The sequence below is a fragment of the Aquarana catesbeiana genome, linkage group LG04, assembly GCF_042186555.1.
Source record: "Aquarana catesbeiana isolate 2022-GZ linkage group LG04, ASM4218655v1, whole genome shotgun sequence".
Classification (NCBI taxonomy): domain Eukaryota; kingdom Metazoa; phylum Chordata; class Amphibia; order Anura; family Ranidae; genus Aquarana; species Aquarana catesbeiana.
Window position 1 is genome coordinate 464051912 of NC_133327.1, and position 19275 is coordinate 464071186.

The following is a 19275-nucleotide window of genomic DNA, read 5'->3' on the forward strand; positions in this document are numbered from 1 at the left end:
GCCGCCCCATCTGTGCCGCTCCATCTGTGCCGTCCCATCAGTGCCCAGCTGTGCCACCTCATAAGTGCACATCTGTGCAATCTCAGTGCACATCTGTTCCACCTCGTCAGTGCCCACCTGTGCCGCCTCATCAGTGCCCACCTGTGCCGCCTCATCAGTGCCCACCTGTGCCACCTCATCAGTGCACATCTGCACATCTGTTCCACCTCATAAGTGCACATCTGTGCAATCTCAGTGCACATCTGTTCCACCTCGTCAGTGCCCACCTGTGCCGCCTCATCAGTGCCCACCTGTGCCGCCTCATCAGTGCCCACCTGTGCCGCCTCATCAGTGCCCACCTGTGCCGCCTCATCAGTGCCCACCTGTGCCACCTCATCAGTGCACATCTGCACATCTGTTCCACCTCATAAGTGCACATCTGTGCAATCTCAGTGCACATCTGTTCCACCTCATCAGTGCACATCTGTTCCACCTCATCAGTGCCCCTCTGTGCCACCTCAGTGCCCATCTGTGCTCATCAGTGCCGCCTCATCAGTGCAGGCTTAGCAACCATGGCCAAAAGAAGCTTTTCCGCCGAGGAGGCGTACCAAATACTGTCCCAGGCCGACGAGAGCAACGGGGAGCTCTCTTTTTCAGATTCCCTTTCTGATTCCGAGTCGGACATAAACTATGAGCCAGTCCTCAGTAGTGAAACACTGAGTGACTCAGAGGAGGAAGAGATTCGGCCCGCCAAACGAAGGCGTTCTGGTGGGGAGGCAGTGGCATCTACCAGCACGGCAGTCCCGTCCACCAGCACGGCAGTCCCGTCCACCAGCACGGCAGTCCCGTCCACCAGCACGGCAGTCCCGTCCATCAGCACGGCAGTCCCGTCCATCAGCACGGCAGTCCCGTCCACCAGCACGGCAGTCCCGTCCACCAGCACCGCAGTGCCTCGGCAAGAAAGGCCAAGGACCCAAGCCAGCCTTCCCTATGCCCTGCAGAACCCCTTGTGGCTTCCTCCTAATTCAGGAGAAGCCAACATTCCCCCTTTCACTGCCCAGCCAGGAGTCCAGGTGAACACGGAGAATTTTTCCCCAATAGATTTTTTTAATTTATTTTTTACCGAGGACATGCTGTCAAGTATTGTGGCCCAGTGCAACCTTTATGCACATCAATTCATTGCAAATAATCCAACATCCTACTATGCCCGTCCCTACGAATGGAGAGACCTAACGGTGGTGGAGTTGAAGGTTTTTTTAGGGCTCACATTTAACATGGGACTCACGAAAAAAAACACTTTGCTGTCCTATTGGTCAACCCACCCCCTCCAACACCTGCCAATATACTCCAAGGTGATGCCCAGAAACAGATACCTCATGATATTGAGGTTTCTTCATTTCAACGACAATACCCAGTGCCCTCCCCGAAATGACCCAAACTATGATAGACTTTTCAAAATTCGGCCACTTTTAAATTATTTTTCTGCACTATTCCCCTTGCTGTTTACCCCAGACAAAAACATATGTGTGGATGAGTCCCTTCTTAAGTTTAGTGGCAGGCTTAAGATGAAGCAATATATTCCCAGTAAAAGGGCACGCTATGGGGTGAAGGTATACAAATTATGTGACCGAGTCACAGGTTACTTGTATGCCTTCAAAGTGTACGAAGGGAAGGACACCCAGCTGCAACCCCCTAATTGCCCAGACTACTTGGGATCAAGCGGGAAAATTGTTTGGGATCTCACATACCCCCTACTGGAGAAAGGCTACCACCTGTACGTAGATAACTTCTACACATCTCTGCCCCTTTTCCACAACCTGCATCGGATGAAGACGCCTGCATGTGGTACCATCAAAAAGAACCGGAAGGGCTTTCCTCAAAGTCTGGTCAATAAAAAATTGAGAAAAGGAGAAACGGCGAGTCTACGAAACAACGAGATTTTGGCAGTGAAGTGGAGAGACAAAAGAGATGTATACATGTTGTCTTCAATCCACGATGATACCTTCATGGAAGTCCCCAGAAGAAATGGCCCCATACAGAAACCTAAATGTGTCTTTGACTATAATTTGTTTATGGGGGGAGTCGACTTGAATGACCAGATGCTGGAACCGTACCTTGCCACAAGACGGACATACCATTGGTATAAGAAAGTCGCAATTTATTTTTTTAATTTGGCCATCTACAATTCTTATGTCATTTATCGAAACTCCACCCAAAACCCCAAACGCTTCCTTGGCTACCAGGAAGACGTTTTCACTGCCCTTACATTCCCGAACGGCCCCCCAGAAAATATCCGATCTGATGTTCTAAGTCGACTCTCCGAACGCCACTTCCCAGATAAGATCCCTCCCAAACCAACAGGCCAACGACGGCAAAAAAAATGTAAGGTGTGTACCAGAGCTGGATTCAGAAGAGACACATCTTATTATTGTGCACAATGTCCTTCTGAACCAGGCCTCTGCGTAGGTGAATGTTTTCGTCGTTACCATACTTTAGTAAATTATTAGTAAAGTATGGTAAACGTAAGCCTCCGTTCCTGCAATTTACCCTCACACCCCTTATGCCACTGCCTCCTCTGTAACTGACCCTGGCTTGTTATTTGACCACGCTTTTGCCTAACGATTCTGCACATACCTCTGCCTGATCTGGAACTGACCCTGGACTGTTATTCGACCATGCTTCTGCCCAACGATTCTGCACATACCTCTGCCTGATCTGGAACTGACCCTGGACTGTTATTCGACCATGCTTCTGCCCAACGATTCTGTACATACCTCTGCCTGATCTGGAACTGACCTTGGACTGTTTGACCATGATATTTGCCTGCCTCTTGGACTGATCTTGTACCCTGCAACTGGACTAGTGGGATTCAACACAGGGGTCTCACATATGTGAGGGGCTCCAGAATTGTTTTTCTGGATGAAGAAAACAATTTATTTTGTTTTCTCAATCCTAGATTAGGGTCTGGAGACTCGGAGGCTTCAAAGAGATTTGGGTGGGAGAAGCCTCTACCCCTGTCCCCATTCTGTCCTGAACGAGGCCCTACTTCTGCCTGTAGGACTTACTGCCGTCACGCCTCTGCCTGTTGCACTGACCACACCACATGGACCTGCCTACTACCAGGACCAATATTTTTGGCACTGCGGACAATATCTCTGCCTGCACTGACCCTGGACTTTATATGGACAGTAACCCTGCCTGCTGCCTGGACAATTGTGTTCGCCGCTGCTGACCAAGTCCCTGCCTGCTGCCTGGACCAGTGCTTTCCTCCTGCGTACAACTGCGCTACTACAACCACAGGTAATCTTTTTTGTTTACGCTTTGCTCAGCATAATGTATTTTGGGGTGTAATTCTTGGTATGTGCATGCTATGTGTCCCTGGAACACCTGACGGTGTTCCTTGCATGTTTGGCCTCTGTATGTGGCCAGGCAGTGAAAAAGTCCCACACATGTGGTATCGTAATACTCAGGAGGAGTAGCAGAATGTATTTTGGGGTGTCATTTTTGCTATCTAAATGCTATGTGTTGGAAATATCTTATAAACGGACAACTTTGTGTAAAAAAAAATGTGTTTTCATTTTTTTCCACATTTTCCAAAAACTTCTGGAAAAAAATAAACCACTCAAAAGACTCATTATGCCGCATAGATTATACGTTGGGGTGTTAGCTTTCCAAAATGGGGTCATTTTGTGGGTGTTTCCATTGTCCTGGTGCTCCAGGGCCTTCAAAGGTGTAACAGGTGGTTGAGAAATGTGATGTGTAATTTATGCTCCTAGAACACCTGATGGTGCTCCATGCATGTTGGGCCTCTGTATGTGGCCAGGCAGTGAAAAAGTCCCACACATGTGGTATCGTAATACTCAGGAGGAGTAGCAGAATGTATTTTGGGGTGTCATTTTTGCTATCTAAATGCTATGTGTTGGAAATATCTTATAAACGGACAACTTTGTGTAAAAAAAAATGTGTTTTCATTTTTTTCCACATTTTCCAAAAACTTCTGGAAAAAAATAAACCATTCAAAAGACTCATTATGCCTCATAGATTATACGTTGGGGTGTTAGCTTTCCAAAATGGGGTCATTTTGTGGGTGTTTCCATTGTCCTGGTGCTCCAGGGCCTTCAAAGGTGTAACAGGTGGTTGAGAAATGTGATGTGTAATTTATGCTCCTAGAACACCTGATGGTGCTCCATGCATGTTGGGCCTCTGTATGTGGCCAGGCAGTGAAAAAGTCCCACACATGTGGTATCGTAATACTCAGGAGGAGTAGCAGAATGTATTTTGGGGTGTCATTTTTGCTATCTAAATGCCATGTGTTGGAAATATCTTATAAACGGACAACTTTGTGTAAAAAAAAATGCGGTTTCATTTTTTTCCACATTTTCCAAAAACTTCTGGAAAAAAATAAACCATTCAAAAGTCTCATTATGCCGCATAGATTATACGTTGGGGTGTTAGCTTTCCAAAATGGGGTCATTTTGTGGGTGTTTCCATTGTCCTGGTGCTCCAGGGCCTTCAAAGGTGTAACAGGTGGTTGAGAAATGTGATGTGTAATTTATGCTCCTAGAACACCTGATGGTGCTCCATGCATGTTGGGCCTCTGTATGTGGCCAGGCAGTGAAAAAGTCCCACACATGTGGTATCGTAATACTCAGGAGGAGTAGCAGAATGTATTTTGGGGTGTCATTTTTGCTATCTAAATGCCATGTGTTGGAAATATCTTATAAACGGACAACTTTGTGTAAAAAAAAATGCGGTTTCATTTTTTTCCACATTTTCCAAAAACTCCTGGAAAAAAATAAACCATTCAAAAGACTCATTATGCCGCATAGATTATACGTTGGGGTGTTAGCTTTCCAAAATGGGGTCATTTTGTGGGTGTTTCCATTGTCCTGGTGCTCCAGGGCCTTCAAAAGTGTAATAGGTGGTTGAGAAATGTGATGTGTAATTTATGCTCCTAGAACACCTGATGGTGCTTCATGCATGTTGGGCCTCTGTATGTGGCCAGGCAGTGAAAAAGTCCCACACATGTGGTATCGTAATACTCAGGAGGAGTAGCAGAATGTATTTTGGGGTGTCATTTTTGCTATCTAAATGCCATGTGTTGGAAATATCTTATAAACGGACAACTTTGTGTAAAAAAAAATGCGGTTTCATTTTTTTCCACATTTTCCAAAAACTTCTGGAAAAAAATAAACCATTCAAAAGACTCATTATGCCTCATAGATTATACGTTGGGGTGTTAGCTTTCCAAAATGGGGTCATTTTGTGGGTGTTTCCATTGTCCTGGTGCTCCAGGGCCTTCAAAGGTGTAACAGGTGGTTGAGAAATGTGATGTGTAATTTATGCTCCTAGAACACCTGATGGTGCTCCATGCATGTTGGGCCTCTGTATGTGGCCAGGCAGTGAAAAAGTCCCTCACATTTGGTATCGTAATACTCAGGAGGAGTAGCAGAATGTATTTTGGGGTGTCATTTGTGGTATACACATGCCATGTGAGAGAAATAAGCTATTACAATGACAATTTTGTGGGGAAAAAAAAAAAAATCTCAATTTTGCAAAGAATTGTGGGAAAAAAATACAACTTCAAATAACTCACCATGCCTCTAACTAAATACATTGAAATGTCTACTTTCCAAAAAGGGGTTATTTGGGGGGCATTTGTACTTTCCTGGCTTGTTAGGGTCTCAGGAAATGAGATAGGCCTCAGTACATCAGATGTGATAATTTTTTTATGATTTGCACCATAGCTTGTAGACTCTAAAACTTTCACACAGACCAAATAATTTCCACAAATTTTTGGTTATTTTTACCAAAGATATGTAGCAGTATAAATTGTGGCCAAAATTTATGAAGAAAAATTACGAATTTGCAAAATTTTATCACAGAAATTAGAAAAAATGTGTTTTTTTTCAAAATTTTCGGTCTTTTTTCATTTATAGCGCAAAAAATAAAAAACCCAGAGGTGATCAAATACCACCAAAATAAAGCTCTATTTGTATGAAGAAAAGGACAAAAAAATCATTTGGGTACAGTGTTGCATGACTGAGTAATTGTCATTCAAAGTGTGAGAGCACTGAAAGCTGAAAATTGGTCTGGATAGGAGGGGGGTTTACGTGCCTAGTAAGCAAGTGGTTAACATAATGTGCTAGTATGTGATGCATACTAGCACATACTTAAATTACCTTGCAGGTAAGAAAAAAAAACAAACGTCCAGTGGTTTGCAAATGCTTTAAGTATTATGTGCTCCATGTTTGAAAATACTGTCCTGTGTATGTCTTGTGCAATATATGCACTCCCGGAACTCCTGTTCAGTAGTGTATACCGCTGCTCTATATGTGATTGGGTTGCTTATTTGAAAGCCCAGGTTTTAGAACCAAACAACAGACAGTACTGAGAGGCTTTGCTAGAGCTTGTTGCACACTTATGCCTGGTACACACAATGTCTTTTTTTTTTGTTTTTGTTTTTGTTTTTTTGGTTTACTTTTTTTTTTTTTGCATGCTAGTCTTATATCGAAAAATAATAGGTTACAAACGTTCTCATATGACAGAATAAAAATTTGGAAGTGATGTAATGTATTTTCGGACGACGATTGTACTGATTAAACAAAAATCATATTGTATCAGTTGTCGTGATCGGCTCTCGAAGCTGTGTACTAACAGTCAAATTATCGTACGATCACTTCAAAAGTGGTATTTTTCGTACAATTTTCTGATCGTATGTATGGGTCTATGGTCAGTAAAAATGAGGACAGGAAGGAGTAAGTCCGTGATTTATACGGGTGTTAGAGTCAACAGCAAGGTTGGGAAAGAGTGCTAGAAATGCTAGTCCTGAACTTGCACACTCTAAAAATGTGTTTGCTTGGCTGATATTAGGGATATATTTTTACGCATAGCAGTGCTAAATCATTTGCTCCCTATCAACCAGGGGAATGACAGAATAGGCATTGAAATGTAGTGAGGGACCTAGAGGAATGTGGGATAGAAACAGGAATTTTGTGAAACAAAAGAGGGCATTACTAAGGAGGTCATAAAAACTGCATGAATTGTTAAATTAATGTCATTGAAAATATAAAATGTAGGCAAAAGTCTTCAAACCATTTGAGTGAATGGGAATAAACAAAAAATCAAAACCACCCCAATTTATAACTAGCTTTTAAGGTAAGGTACATGTGGAAGGACACAAAACAAAACAAATGTATTTCACAGAACACTTACCAGCTTACACAATTTGCCGTAAAAACAGGTTTTGATTGCAAAATTGCAAACTTTATGTGGAAGCTGCATTGCCTCATCAGGCTGGGTTCACACCATTGCAAATTGGATGCGGGTACCCTAGCATCCAATTCGCAATAGCAATTGATTTTGACCTGTGTGTCTTTTGGTCCGTTTCAGGTGCGAATTCAGCCCAAAATTCGGTCTGATATTGGCCCTGAAACGGTGAACCAGGACGCACCGGACCTTTGCTGTGAGCCAGATGCTGCGATGGTGTGAACCCAGCCTTCAGGCGTCTCTGTACAGTATGGTCCTAACTCTAGTCTATGAGAGCCTCCATGTTAGAACATACAGTTGTGCTGATAAGTTTACATACCCTGATAGAATTTATGATTTCTTGGCCATTTTTCAGAGAATAACAAAAAAAAATAGGATTTTTAAATACAGCTTACCTGTAAAATCCTTTTCTTGAGAGTACATCACGGGACACAGAGTATTCATTACATAGTGGGTTAGATAGGCACCATCGGTGATTGGACATTGGTTAACTCCTCCCATACGGGGAGGTCCTCAGTTTTGTAGCAAAGCAATAGGTAACCACGTAAAACCCATAGAAGGGCGGGAGCTCTGTGTCCCGTGATGTACTATCAAGAAAAGGATTTTACAGGTAAGCTATATTTAAAAATCCTATTTTCTTGATTATACATCATGGGACACAGAGTATTCATTACATAGTGGGATGTCCCAAAGCAATGCTCATTTGAGGGAAGGGAGACACAGATCTCAAAATATAGACCACAAACAGACCAGAGGAACTAAACTGCAGCCTGCAGTACACTGCGCCCAAAGGCGGTATCCTGTTGCCCTCTTAGGAGATGACCTAACAGGAATTGTATGCTGATACAAGCTACAGGAAGTGATGTAATCTGAAAATCCATTCCAAGATACAACAAGACTGACAAGATTCTAAATATCATGAGAATGAGGTTCTGAAAGACAAAGCAAAGTCATCCGTGGCTGCCCAAGAACAGATCTTTCTCTTAATTTCTGCACAGGAGGATCCACCACACTAGGGGCTATCAAATCCCTCAAGCTGTGCTGGTACCCCTTTCTCCACCATTTGTTGATGACATCTGACAAGACGCACTTCTCAGAACCAGTGGTTACTAAGCCTTTCTGACTTGTCTGGCATACGCCATTTCAGGTCAATTTGTTCCGGTAAGCCTCCTCTACTTCTGGTGTTGGCCCCGGCACTGATGTACAACCTATGCACACTTGTGGTTTTCTTTCTACCCACTCGCCAGATCTGGTGTAATCATCCAGCTGTGAATTTGGGAGTTTCTTTCCATCATCTGGCCATTCATCACCCCCATAGAACTCTGCTGACATTCTCTTCACTATTTTTCTACACATTTTTATATATTCAATATGGACTGTTATGCTTTATGATTTTTTATTTGTTTGATGTTTGGTTTATGGAACCAGCACGGGTTTCTACTAATCACTGGCACATCTGACAACTAAGTTTTATTATTGTTTATTTTATTTTTCATGTGATCAACACTGTTTAATTACTTGGCATTATCCATATTATGGTCATACATGTCTTGGTAGTATTCACTATTTTTATATGCACTCATGTATTGTGATACACACGTTTGTGTATGTGTAATATAGCGCTACACTTTTATTTTTTTATGCCCTCTTACATCCACCTGATAGAATCTGGTGAATGTATGGACTGAAGACCAAGTCGCAGCCTTACAGATCTGAGCCATGGAGGCCTGGTGATGCACTGCCCAAGAAGCACTAACAGCCCTAGTTGAGTGCGCTTTCACATGAAAAGGAGGAGTCTTCCTCTTTATATCATAAGCCTGAAAAATAACCTGTCTAATCCATCTAGAAAGAGTGGATTTCGACGCTGCTTGGCCTTTCTTATGGCCATCTGGCAGAATAAACAAACAATCAGCTTTCCGTATCTGAGCGGTTGCCTGCAGATAGACACTGACTTCTCTAACCACTTCAAGAGTGTGCAAAGATTCTTCCTCCACGGACTGCGGATCTGGAAAAAAGGATGGTAGGATTACATCTTCATTCAAATGGAATCCTGAAACCACCTTAGGTAAGAAGGAACGATTAGGACGCTTAACAATCCTGTCCTTGTGAATAATTAAATATGGCTCTTTACAAGAAAAAGCTGCCAATTCTGATACTCTCCTAGCAGAGGATATGGCTATCAAGAAGACTAATTTTTTAGTCAAAACCGCTAAAGGAGCCAGGTGCAGTGGCTCAAAGGGTTGTCCCTGTAAAGTCGACAACACCAAATTCAAATCCCATGGGCATACTGGAGGTTTGACTGGCGGATTCAACCACAGTGCCCCCTGAATAAAGGCCTGGACCAGGGAATGTGAAGCAAGTGCCTTCTGAAAAAATACAGACAAAGCCAAATTTTGGACTTTGATAGTGCTCAAAGCCAATCTAATTTCTAGGCCTGACTGAAGAAAGGTCAAGATTCTGCTAATCATATACCTTCTAGGATGCCATCCCCTGGGTTCACACCAGGAAACATATCCCTTCCAGATTTTGTAGTAAATAAGCCTGGGGGCCGGCTTTCTGGCGTTGACCAGAGTGAAAAGGACTGACTCCGAGAGCCCACGGTCTTTTAAAATGTGGGTTTCAGCAGCCAAGCCGTCAAATTTAGACTTCGTAAAGCAGGGTGGCAAATCGGACCCTGTGTGAGCAGATCTGGCCGGAATGGGAGGACCCAAGGCCTGCCCACTGCCATCTTTATGATCTTTGCATAACAAGGTTGTCTGGGCCAAGCCAGGGGTACTAAAAGGACCGACTTTGCTTCCCTTTTGACCCTTCTCAGGAACCGCGGAAGAAGTGGGTTCGGAGGGAAGGCATACATTAGATTGTACTGATCCCATGGGATTGTCAGAGCATCCGACCCCTGAGCAAGTACATCCCTTGTTCTGGACACAAATTTGTCCAGCTTCCTATTGAATCTGGATGCGAATAGATCCACATCTGGCGTTCCCCACCTTTGACATATGGTTTGGAATATGTCGGGGTGTAGGGACCATTCTCCTGGGCATAATTGCCGGCGGCTTAAGAAATCCGCTTGCCAATTTTCCACTCCTGGGATGAATACTGCAGACAGGCAGGGAACATGGCTTTCTGCCCATGCAAGAATGCGATTCACCTCCCTTTGGGCATCCAGACTTCTGGTGCCTCCTTCGTGATTGATGTAAGCCACAGCCGTGGCATTGTCGGATTGTATCAGAATAGGATGACCCTGTAGTCTGTAAGACCAGTCCATGAGGGCCAAGTAAATTGCCCGAATTTCTAGAATATTGTTGGGCAAGCGTCTCTCGGTTGCAGACCATCTTCCCTGCGTGCATGTTTCTTCCGGAACTGCTCCCCAGCCTGTCGGACTGGCATCTGTGGTTACGATCTTTCATTGTAGTGGAAGAAAGGCTTTGCCTTTCAAAAGATTTTTGGTTCGTAACCACCAGTTGAGGCTTTTGCGTATCCTTGGGGATAGGCACATCGGAAGATCCTTGGCATGAGTCTTTTTGTTCCAAGCTGTGAGAATGCTTCTCTGCAGGGGCCTTGAGTGAAACTGGGCAAATGGAACAGCCTCGAAAGTGGCAACCATCTTTCCTAACAGTCTCGTACATAGCCGAATGGATGGACTCTTTTTGCTTAATACTATGCCGACTAGTAGAAAAACCCTGCCTTGAGCAGTGTCTATGATCGTGCCTAGATACACCAACCTTGTTGAAGGTTGCAAAGAAGACTTTTCTAGGTTGATTATCCAGCCTAGTCTCTCCAAATGTCTTACTGTCTTGAAGACAGCGCGGTTCAGGTGTGCCACCGATTGCTCTATGAGTAGCAAATCGTCTAGATAAGCTACCACAGTTATGCCCTGAGCTCTTAGATTTGCTAAGAGAGGGTCTAGAATTTTTGTAAAAATTTGAGGAGCTGTAGCAAGACCGAAAGGAAGGGCCACAAACTGGAAATGGCGCTGGTCTACCGCGAACGTTAGATATCTTTGGTGAGCGGGAAAAATCGGCACATGAAGATATGCATCCTTGATATCTATTGATGCCATAAATTCTCCCCTCTGCAGGGTGGAGACCATCGAACGAATTGACTGCATTCGGAAGGATCGAATGTGTAGAAACTGATTCAGATCCTTTAGATCTAGGATGGGTCTGACATCTCCATTTGGCTTTGGAACGGTGAAGAGAAACGAGTATAACCCTGAACCCTGATCTTTTGGGTTCATTTCTACTTTCACTCCCTGGGATAGTAAGCGATCTAAGGCCAGTAGCAGCTGTTCTCGCTTTACTGGATCTTTGGGAACTCTTGACCTTAGGAAACGAGCTGGTAGAAGCTCTAGGAACTCTATTTTGTAACCTAGAGATACTGAAGAGACCACCCACTTGTCTTGAACCTCTTCCTGCCAGGCTCCTGAAAACTGTAGGAGCCTTCCCCCCACTCGGCCGAGTGGGGGTGCCCCTTCACTGGGATGTTTTGGGGCTCTGCTTAGCAGCCTTTCGTCCCCAAGCCTTTTTCTGCCCTTGGGTGTGACCCTGGGCCCTTCCTCTGAAAGTTGATTGGGAAGGCCGTCGCCACTGCTTAGAGCCTGATGTTCCAGGGGAAGGGGAAAGAGACCGTTTGAATAGTGGACGTTTACTCCTCTTAACTGGTAGGAGTGTAGATTTATCACCTGTAATTTTTTGGATAAAATTATCTAGGTCATCCCCAAATAGGCGTTCCCCCTTGAATGGGAAGCCAGCTAAATATCTTTTGCATGAAAGCTCTGCTGCCCAACTTTTAAGCCAAAGGGACCTGCGCATGTGTACCAACAGGAGAGACAAACGAGATGCTTGCTGGTCAGAATCCAGAATGCATCAATCATAAAACACAGCACCTGTGGAAGGTCTGCATAGTTCTCCACTTCATTACTGGGAAGGAGGCCAAGCATCTGCTTAACCTGTTCCTTGAGGAATTGACACAAACCCACAGTTGCGACTGTATGTTAGACTACAGCGCCAGCCATGGAGAATGAGGCTTTTAATAAAGTTTCCAGCTTTTTATCAGTTGATCTTTAAACACCTGAGCATTGTCCAAGGGACAGGTCAGGTTTTTATTCACACAAGAGAGCCGCATCCACGGATGGGACCTCCCACTTCTTGGTGAAGCTTTCCTCCAGAGGATAAAGCATAGAAAACCTTTTAGGAGGAGTAAACAGTTTATCAGGATGCCCCCAGTCCTCATACAACTATTTATCCATTAAAGGATGAATTGGAAAGGAAAAGGCAGTCTGTGGGATCCTTCTGACCCCCCAGGGAAGAAACAGAGGATGTAGCGGCCTCAGCAGAGAGCATTTTAAATGTGGAACGCACTAGTTCCTTATAATACTGGACCTGCTTCTTGAGTGCCTGAGAGGAAGAAGCTCTCTCCTCTTCCTCTGAATCCTCAGACTGCTCTTTATCCCTATCTCTGGATAGGGATCTCTCCTCATTGTCAGAAGAATCATCTGAAAGAGAAAGTGCAGCAGAGGGAGGGGATCTACCCCTTTTTCTGCTATCTTTTAAGATAAAGCTGAAGGAAGCTGAAATAAAATTCATAATTCTTCCCTCAAAACCCTCCAATGTAACCCTAAGGGAATCCTCAGTGACATACGCTGTGGCTGTAACATTAGGAGAGGCTGCAAAACCTGACGGGGGCACTGACTCATCCTGTGAGGCTGGCTCCAGTCTTGCAGGGGGGATGGTAATCTGCAGGTATCTTTAGGACCCCTAGACACAGGCGGTGACTTTCTTGTGCCTTTGTTACCTCCCCCCAAGACCCTCTTACGAGGAGATATAGTCCCAAGCTACAAAGCAGAGGTACTAGTACATATGCAATCACTGTTGTGCTAAAAGTCTCACAATATACATATATGCTTAATACTGCACAACCTGATGCTGAGCAGTGATCAGTGATTAGGTTGAGCCTGGATCCGACCACTTTAGGATGCTCACTGCCCACACTCTGTGTCCATCTGTCCATCCATCTGCTCTGAATGCTCTGGGCTTTTAAATTAGCCACCTGGCGTCTGCACACCTGCAGCGGAGGAAGTGAGCGGATTGGACACCAGCTTCACTGAGCGTGTATCTGAAAAGCACGTAAGTTTGCTCCTTACTCCCTCTAGTGGTGGAAATCAGGTAAGACATGCAACTACTCATTGAAGAAAATCCATTTGTAATATAAAAAAATATATATATATATATATATATATATATATATATATATATATATATATATATATATAATTAACTTCTCTTACCTGTCCCCGCCGCAGGTGCTGCTGAGAACAGACAGTTTACTGCCTTCACCCATTATGGCGGGTAGCGTTGTGCCAACCTACAGGGTTTTTTGGGTTCCTACTCAGAGAAACCTCTTACCTGGACCTGTAAAAGACTCTGCCAGAAACTTTAGTGCCACTGTTTTAATAGTACACCAAGCCTGGTTTACTCAGAGCCCAGTCCTCCAAAGAGAGACTTACAGGCAAAACTTTGCTTCTTCGGATGACGAGGCCCGGGTACCATACCATCTTGGGAGTAAAAATATCAGCCCGGGATATGGATCCGGTCAGCATAGCCCTTTAAGCCCCCGCAGGGACCAAACTGAAGCTTTCTTCACAGCACATGTTTTACGTGACCAACCACCTTAGACACTGGTGAAAAAACTGAGGTCCTCCCTGTATGGGAGGGGTTATATAGAGGAGGAATTCTCCTTGATTGGGGTTAACCAGTGTCCAATCACCGATGGTGCCTATCTAACCCACTATGTAATGAATACTCTGTGTCCCGTGATGTATGATCAAGAAACATTTCTTTCAGTCATGGTTAGTGTTTGGCTGAAGCCATTTATTATCAATCAATTGTGTTTACTCTTTTTAAATCATAATGGCAACAGAAACTACCCAAATGACCCTGATCAAATGTTTACATACCCTGGTGATTTTGGCCTGATAACATGCACACAAGTTGACACAAAGAGGTTTGAATGGCTGTTAAAGGGAACCATCCTCACCTGTAATCTGTTTGCTTGTAATTAGTGTGTGTATAAAAGGCCAAAGAGTTTCTGGACTCCTGACAGACCCTTGTATCTTTCATCCAGTGCTGTACTGATGGTTCTGGATTCTGAGTCATGGAGAAAGCAAAAGATTAGTCAAAGGATCTGCAGGAAAAAGGTAGTTGAACTGTATAAAACAGGAAAGAGATTCTTTTTTTTTTTTTCCTTAAGGAGTGGGAAGGCTTCTGTTAAACAACTTTGGCCAGCCTAAACCTAACATTTACAATCAAACTAACGTAAACAAATTTTACACCATATACCATCCATACCTAAAATTAACATTTTTGGTAACGTTATCTTTTTTTTAGCACTGCCACAATATATTGATTGCTACATGGAAGCATTCATTGAGAAAGTTAGATTAGAAAGAGGGAATATGATCCTAATAAAGTGACCTTCAGCAGTTAACACTAGCAGAACAGCCTTATGCCGCGTACACACGGGCGGACTTTTAGACCGGACTGGTCTGATGGACTTTTCAGCGGACTTTCGAACGAACGGACTTGCCTAGACACGATCAACCAAAGTCCGACAGATTCGTACGTGATGACGTACGACCGGACTAAAATAAGGAAGTTGATAGCCAGTATCCAATAGCTGCCCTAGCATCGGTTTTTGTCCGTCGGACTAGCATACAGATCAGCGGATTTTTCGACCAGAATCAAGTCCGTCGGAAAGATTTAAAACATGTTTTATTTCTAGGTCCGTCGGACTTTTGGGGAAAAAAAGTCCGCTGGAGCCCACACACGATCGAATTGTCCGACGGAGTCCAGTCTGCCGGAAAGTCCGCTCGTGTGTACGCAGCATTAGGCTGGCCATACATACAAGCGGGTTGAACGAAAGTAAATGACTTGATTCCCTTTTCCACACTCTCAATGTGGATGGGGGCATCCCTCCTGTCACGCTATTGTAATCTGATGGGAAGACTCCTTCGAGGAATTTTTTTCCAACAGGCTTGGTTGGTGGTTACAATTAATCTACCCATACATGAATCGAGATTCGGCTGGTCCCTGCTGAACCAGCCCAATTTCGATCCATGTATGGCCAGCTTTACTGTAGGGGCAAAGGTACTTGCACCAGAAAATGTTTATCAGAAAATGTAAGCAATAAGCAGTATTTTTTTTCCCCTAATTTTATAATCCCTTACTGAAATCTTAAACCATTAATCTGTGCATTTCCAATTAGATAAACTGATATTTGTTCATATGTTTACAATTTCAGCTAATTGGGATATGGTGTGTCAGCGAATGGATATCCGGAGGGAAGTCAAAATCTCTTAATTTAGTGGAACTTGGTCCTGGAAGAGGCTCACTAATGGGTGACATTTTAAGAGTAAGTAAAATATGAAATGATGGTTTGCACTTTTTCATGTTTTTCTTCTGTAACCTGCAACTTCCTGAAAACGCAAAGTTTTTTTCCCTTTATCTCAGGCTTTTTCCAGAAATCTGTCTTTTAGTATTCCTTTGTGTTCTGTCTTGTAGTAGAGATACATTTTTGCAGATATGGTTTAACGTGTACAAAAGTTTTTACAAAACGTTGACTGGGATTTTTTAGGGCACCAAATACATCACAATGAAAAATGCATACTCTTATTGAAACATGTATTAAAGAAATTGTTATAAAAAACACTGAGGTTAAAGTCACCTGCACATACACTGTTACACAATAACTGTTTTAATAATCACATTTTGACAGTTATACACATGAAAGCTCGACACGTCTTAATTTCAAAAATACTTGTTTTTATTGCACATGAGCAGTTCAGTTCTTGTGATTGAGATTATATATATATATATATATATATATATATATATATATATATATATATATATATATATATATATATATATATATATAGTTATATAGTAATATTGGGGGTTGTTTAGCTCGTGTTGCACCCGCTAGTGAGAATCTCTGGCTTCTCCAGTGCACACCTGCACTCTCTGGGTTCTCCCTTGCAAGCCTGGACTCCTCGGGAGGGTGGAGCCCAGAACCATGGTCCTGACTCTACTATCAGGCCCACACACACCTCAACAATCAGTGTGTCGGTGTGTGTCAAAACCCAGACCCAGGACTAGGGATTTCATCCCACCCAGGTATCTAAGAAATCCCCGGGCTCTGGGTCCCAAAATGGGCTTTACTAAATAATGAGGAAACTGACAAGCCAGTTTCCTCCCAAACAAGCAAATACACTGGAGCCCCTCAACCTACCTGGTTGAGAATTCTAGACCCATACACTGACCCATACAATATATATATATATATATATATTAGAGAGAGAGAGTGAGAGAGACAGACACAGTGGGTAAAATAAGTAAAATAAAATGGAATGACACACGGAAAAAGTATTGAATAAATGAAGAAAGGGAAGTTCAAAAGGGCATGGAAAGCCAAGACACCAGCTGAAATCTATCAGTTATTAGAAAGCAATCCTGCCCCTTGTCAGTGCAAATTAATGTCAGCTGGTTCAGTCTCAACTGAAGGCCTATAAAAACGTATCTCTTTACCAGAGTGTCACACAAGAATCATCTCATGATGGGTAAAAGCAAAGAACTCTCTCAAGACCGTATTGTTGCAAAACATATTGATGGCATTGGTTACAGAAGGATTTCTAAACTTCTGAATGTTCCATTGAGCACTGCTGGGGCCATAATCCAGAATTGAACAGAACATAATTTCACCATAAAGCAGCCATGACCAGGTGCTTCTCACATGATTTCTGACAGAGGAGTGAAAATAATTATCAGAAGAGTTGTCCAAGAGCCAAAAAACGCTTGTGGAGAGCGCCATGGCCTGTATGCACGCTCCCCACGCAAGACTCTATTGCTAAAGAAAAAGCATGTTGAAGCTCGATTAAAGTTTACTGCACAACGTTTAGACAAGTATATGAAATACTGGGAGAATATAGTCTGGTCAGATGAGACCAAAATTAAACTCTGTATGCCATAATAACACACCATGCTTGGAGGTCAAATGGCACTGCACATCACCCCAAAAACACCATACCAACAGTGAAGTTTGGAGGTGGGAACATCGTGGCGTGGGGCTATTTTTCAATATACTGTACTGGCAAACTTGATGTCATTGAACGAAGGATGAATGGAAAAATGTACCAAGACATTCCTGATAAAAATCTTCTGCCATCTACCAAGATGATGAAGATGAAACAAGGGTGGACATTTCAGGAAGACGATGATCCCAAACACAAAGCCAAGGAAACTCTCAATTGGTTTCAAAGAGAGAAAATAAAGCTGCTAGAATGGCCCAACCAATCATCTGACTTGAATCCATTAGATAATCGATGGAAAGAACTAAAGTTCAGAGTTCATAGAAGAGGCCCATGGAACCTTTAAGATTTGAAGACTGTGTGTGTAAGAATGGGTCAAACTCACACCCGACTCCCGAGCAATGCATGCGACTAGTTTCTCCATACAGGAGGCGTCTTGAAGCTGTCATTACCTACAAATGATTTTTTACAAAGTTTTCAATACATTTTCAGTTAGCGTGTTCAATCAGTTTTCCCTGTGTCATTCCATTTTGCTACACATAACTTAATTTCTGAACTTTATTTGTCTTGGTTTCTTTCCTTGTATGTATGTATGTATGAATTGCATGGGTTGTTACCGACATGTGGTGAAAATTTAATGTCACTAGCACCTTTAGAAATATATTTACCTAGGAAAAATGGTGACTTGTTCAATACTTATTTTACCCACTGTATATGTGTGTATATTATTTTTATATATATATATATATATATATATATATATATATATATATATATATATAATTAGAAAATGTTATAAATTGAAGCATCCGGATTCATATGTATAAATGTCAAAGTTTGATTATTACAACAGTTATGTAATAAATGTGGGGTGACTATAAAGTGGAGTTCCACCCAAAAGTGGAACTTCCACTTTAAGACCTCCTCCCCAGGTCCTGATGATGAAACTGAGCTTTTGGGGAGAAGGGGGTACCTGCAATTTTGACAGGTACCTGCAGCCACTTCCTTTGGTCGCCTTAGGCAATCAGAAGTGGACATTTTCCTTCCCCCTCCCTCCCAAAGTCTTTTCTATGACACAGGACAGGTCCCAGAAGACTTCGGGACCAATCACAGAGTGCAGCACCGCTCACACATGCGCAGTGGGCACCCGGTTGTGAAGCCTCAAGCTGTCAGAGCCGAGTGCTCATAGTAATTATGCCGGCGCCGCCGAGGGAGGAGACAGGAAGAAAACTGCTGGGGAGAGTGCATCGCTGGACCGTGGGACAGGTAAGTGTGTGTTTATTAAAAGTCAGCAGCTACAGTTTTTTTAAGATTATGAGGTAACTGTTACTCAACAAAGCCTATTGGGCATACCCAGGCTTGGCATTAAAAAAACAAGTTGAAAAAAAAAAAAACAGAAAAACCAGGTGTTTGGTAACCAAGGCCTAGGATGATCAATTCAAGGTAGTTGGAGTGTACTAAGTAAACATCGTAGGACAGTCTCCCAGTGCCCAGGGCAGAACCAAAAAGGTACACAATAGCAAAACAGAGCATCCTATGGAGGCCTTGCGGATGACCCGACAGTATCTCTGGATTCCGTCCAAATATCCCATACCTTGGAGAATTTTTTTGGGCATCCCCTAGATTCATAAATTTATACAATGGGACCATTTTGTTTGCAACAGTCTTCCAGCCATCAAAGGTAGGTGCCTGAGCAGATTTCCATTTAAGAAGTATAGACTTGCGTGTGTAAAACAATAAGAGGCCTATTGGAGTTCTCATGGCCCTAGAGGTGGCCGGTAATTAAACAAGACCTAAAATACAAATGTCAATAGATAATGGTACACCAGTAGTGGTAACTGTGCAGATACATTGGGAAACAGCTGACCAGAATTATTATATACCCGGACACTCCCAAAACGCATGCAGGAACGTGGCAGGGTCTGCCGTACATCGCCAACAAT

The 19275-nt window shown here is 43.1% G+C and overlaps 1 protein-coding gene across 2 annotated transcripts in view; it reads left to right on the forward strand.

Moving 5' to 3' along the window:
- The window catches only part of NDUFAF7 (NADH:ubiquinone oxidoreductase complex assembly factor 7), a 284953-nt gene that overhangs the window by 127718 nt on the left and 137960 nt on the right, over positions 1 to 19275 (forward strand). For both annotated transcript variants that reach the window (XM_073627560.1, XM_073627559.1), the window contains one exon: positions 15547 to 15657. In XM_073627560.1, coding sequence (XP_073483661.1) covers positions 15547 to 15657 — 111 coding nt within the window. The remainder of the gene's footprint in view (positions 1 to 15546; positions 15658 to 19275) is intronic.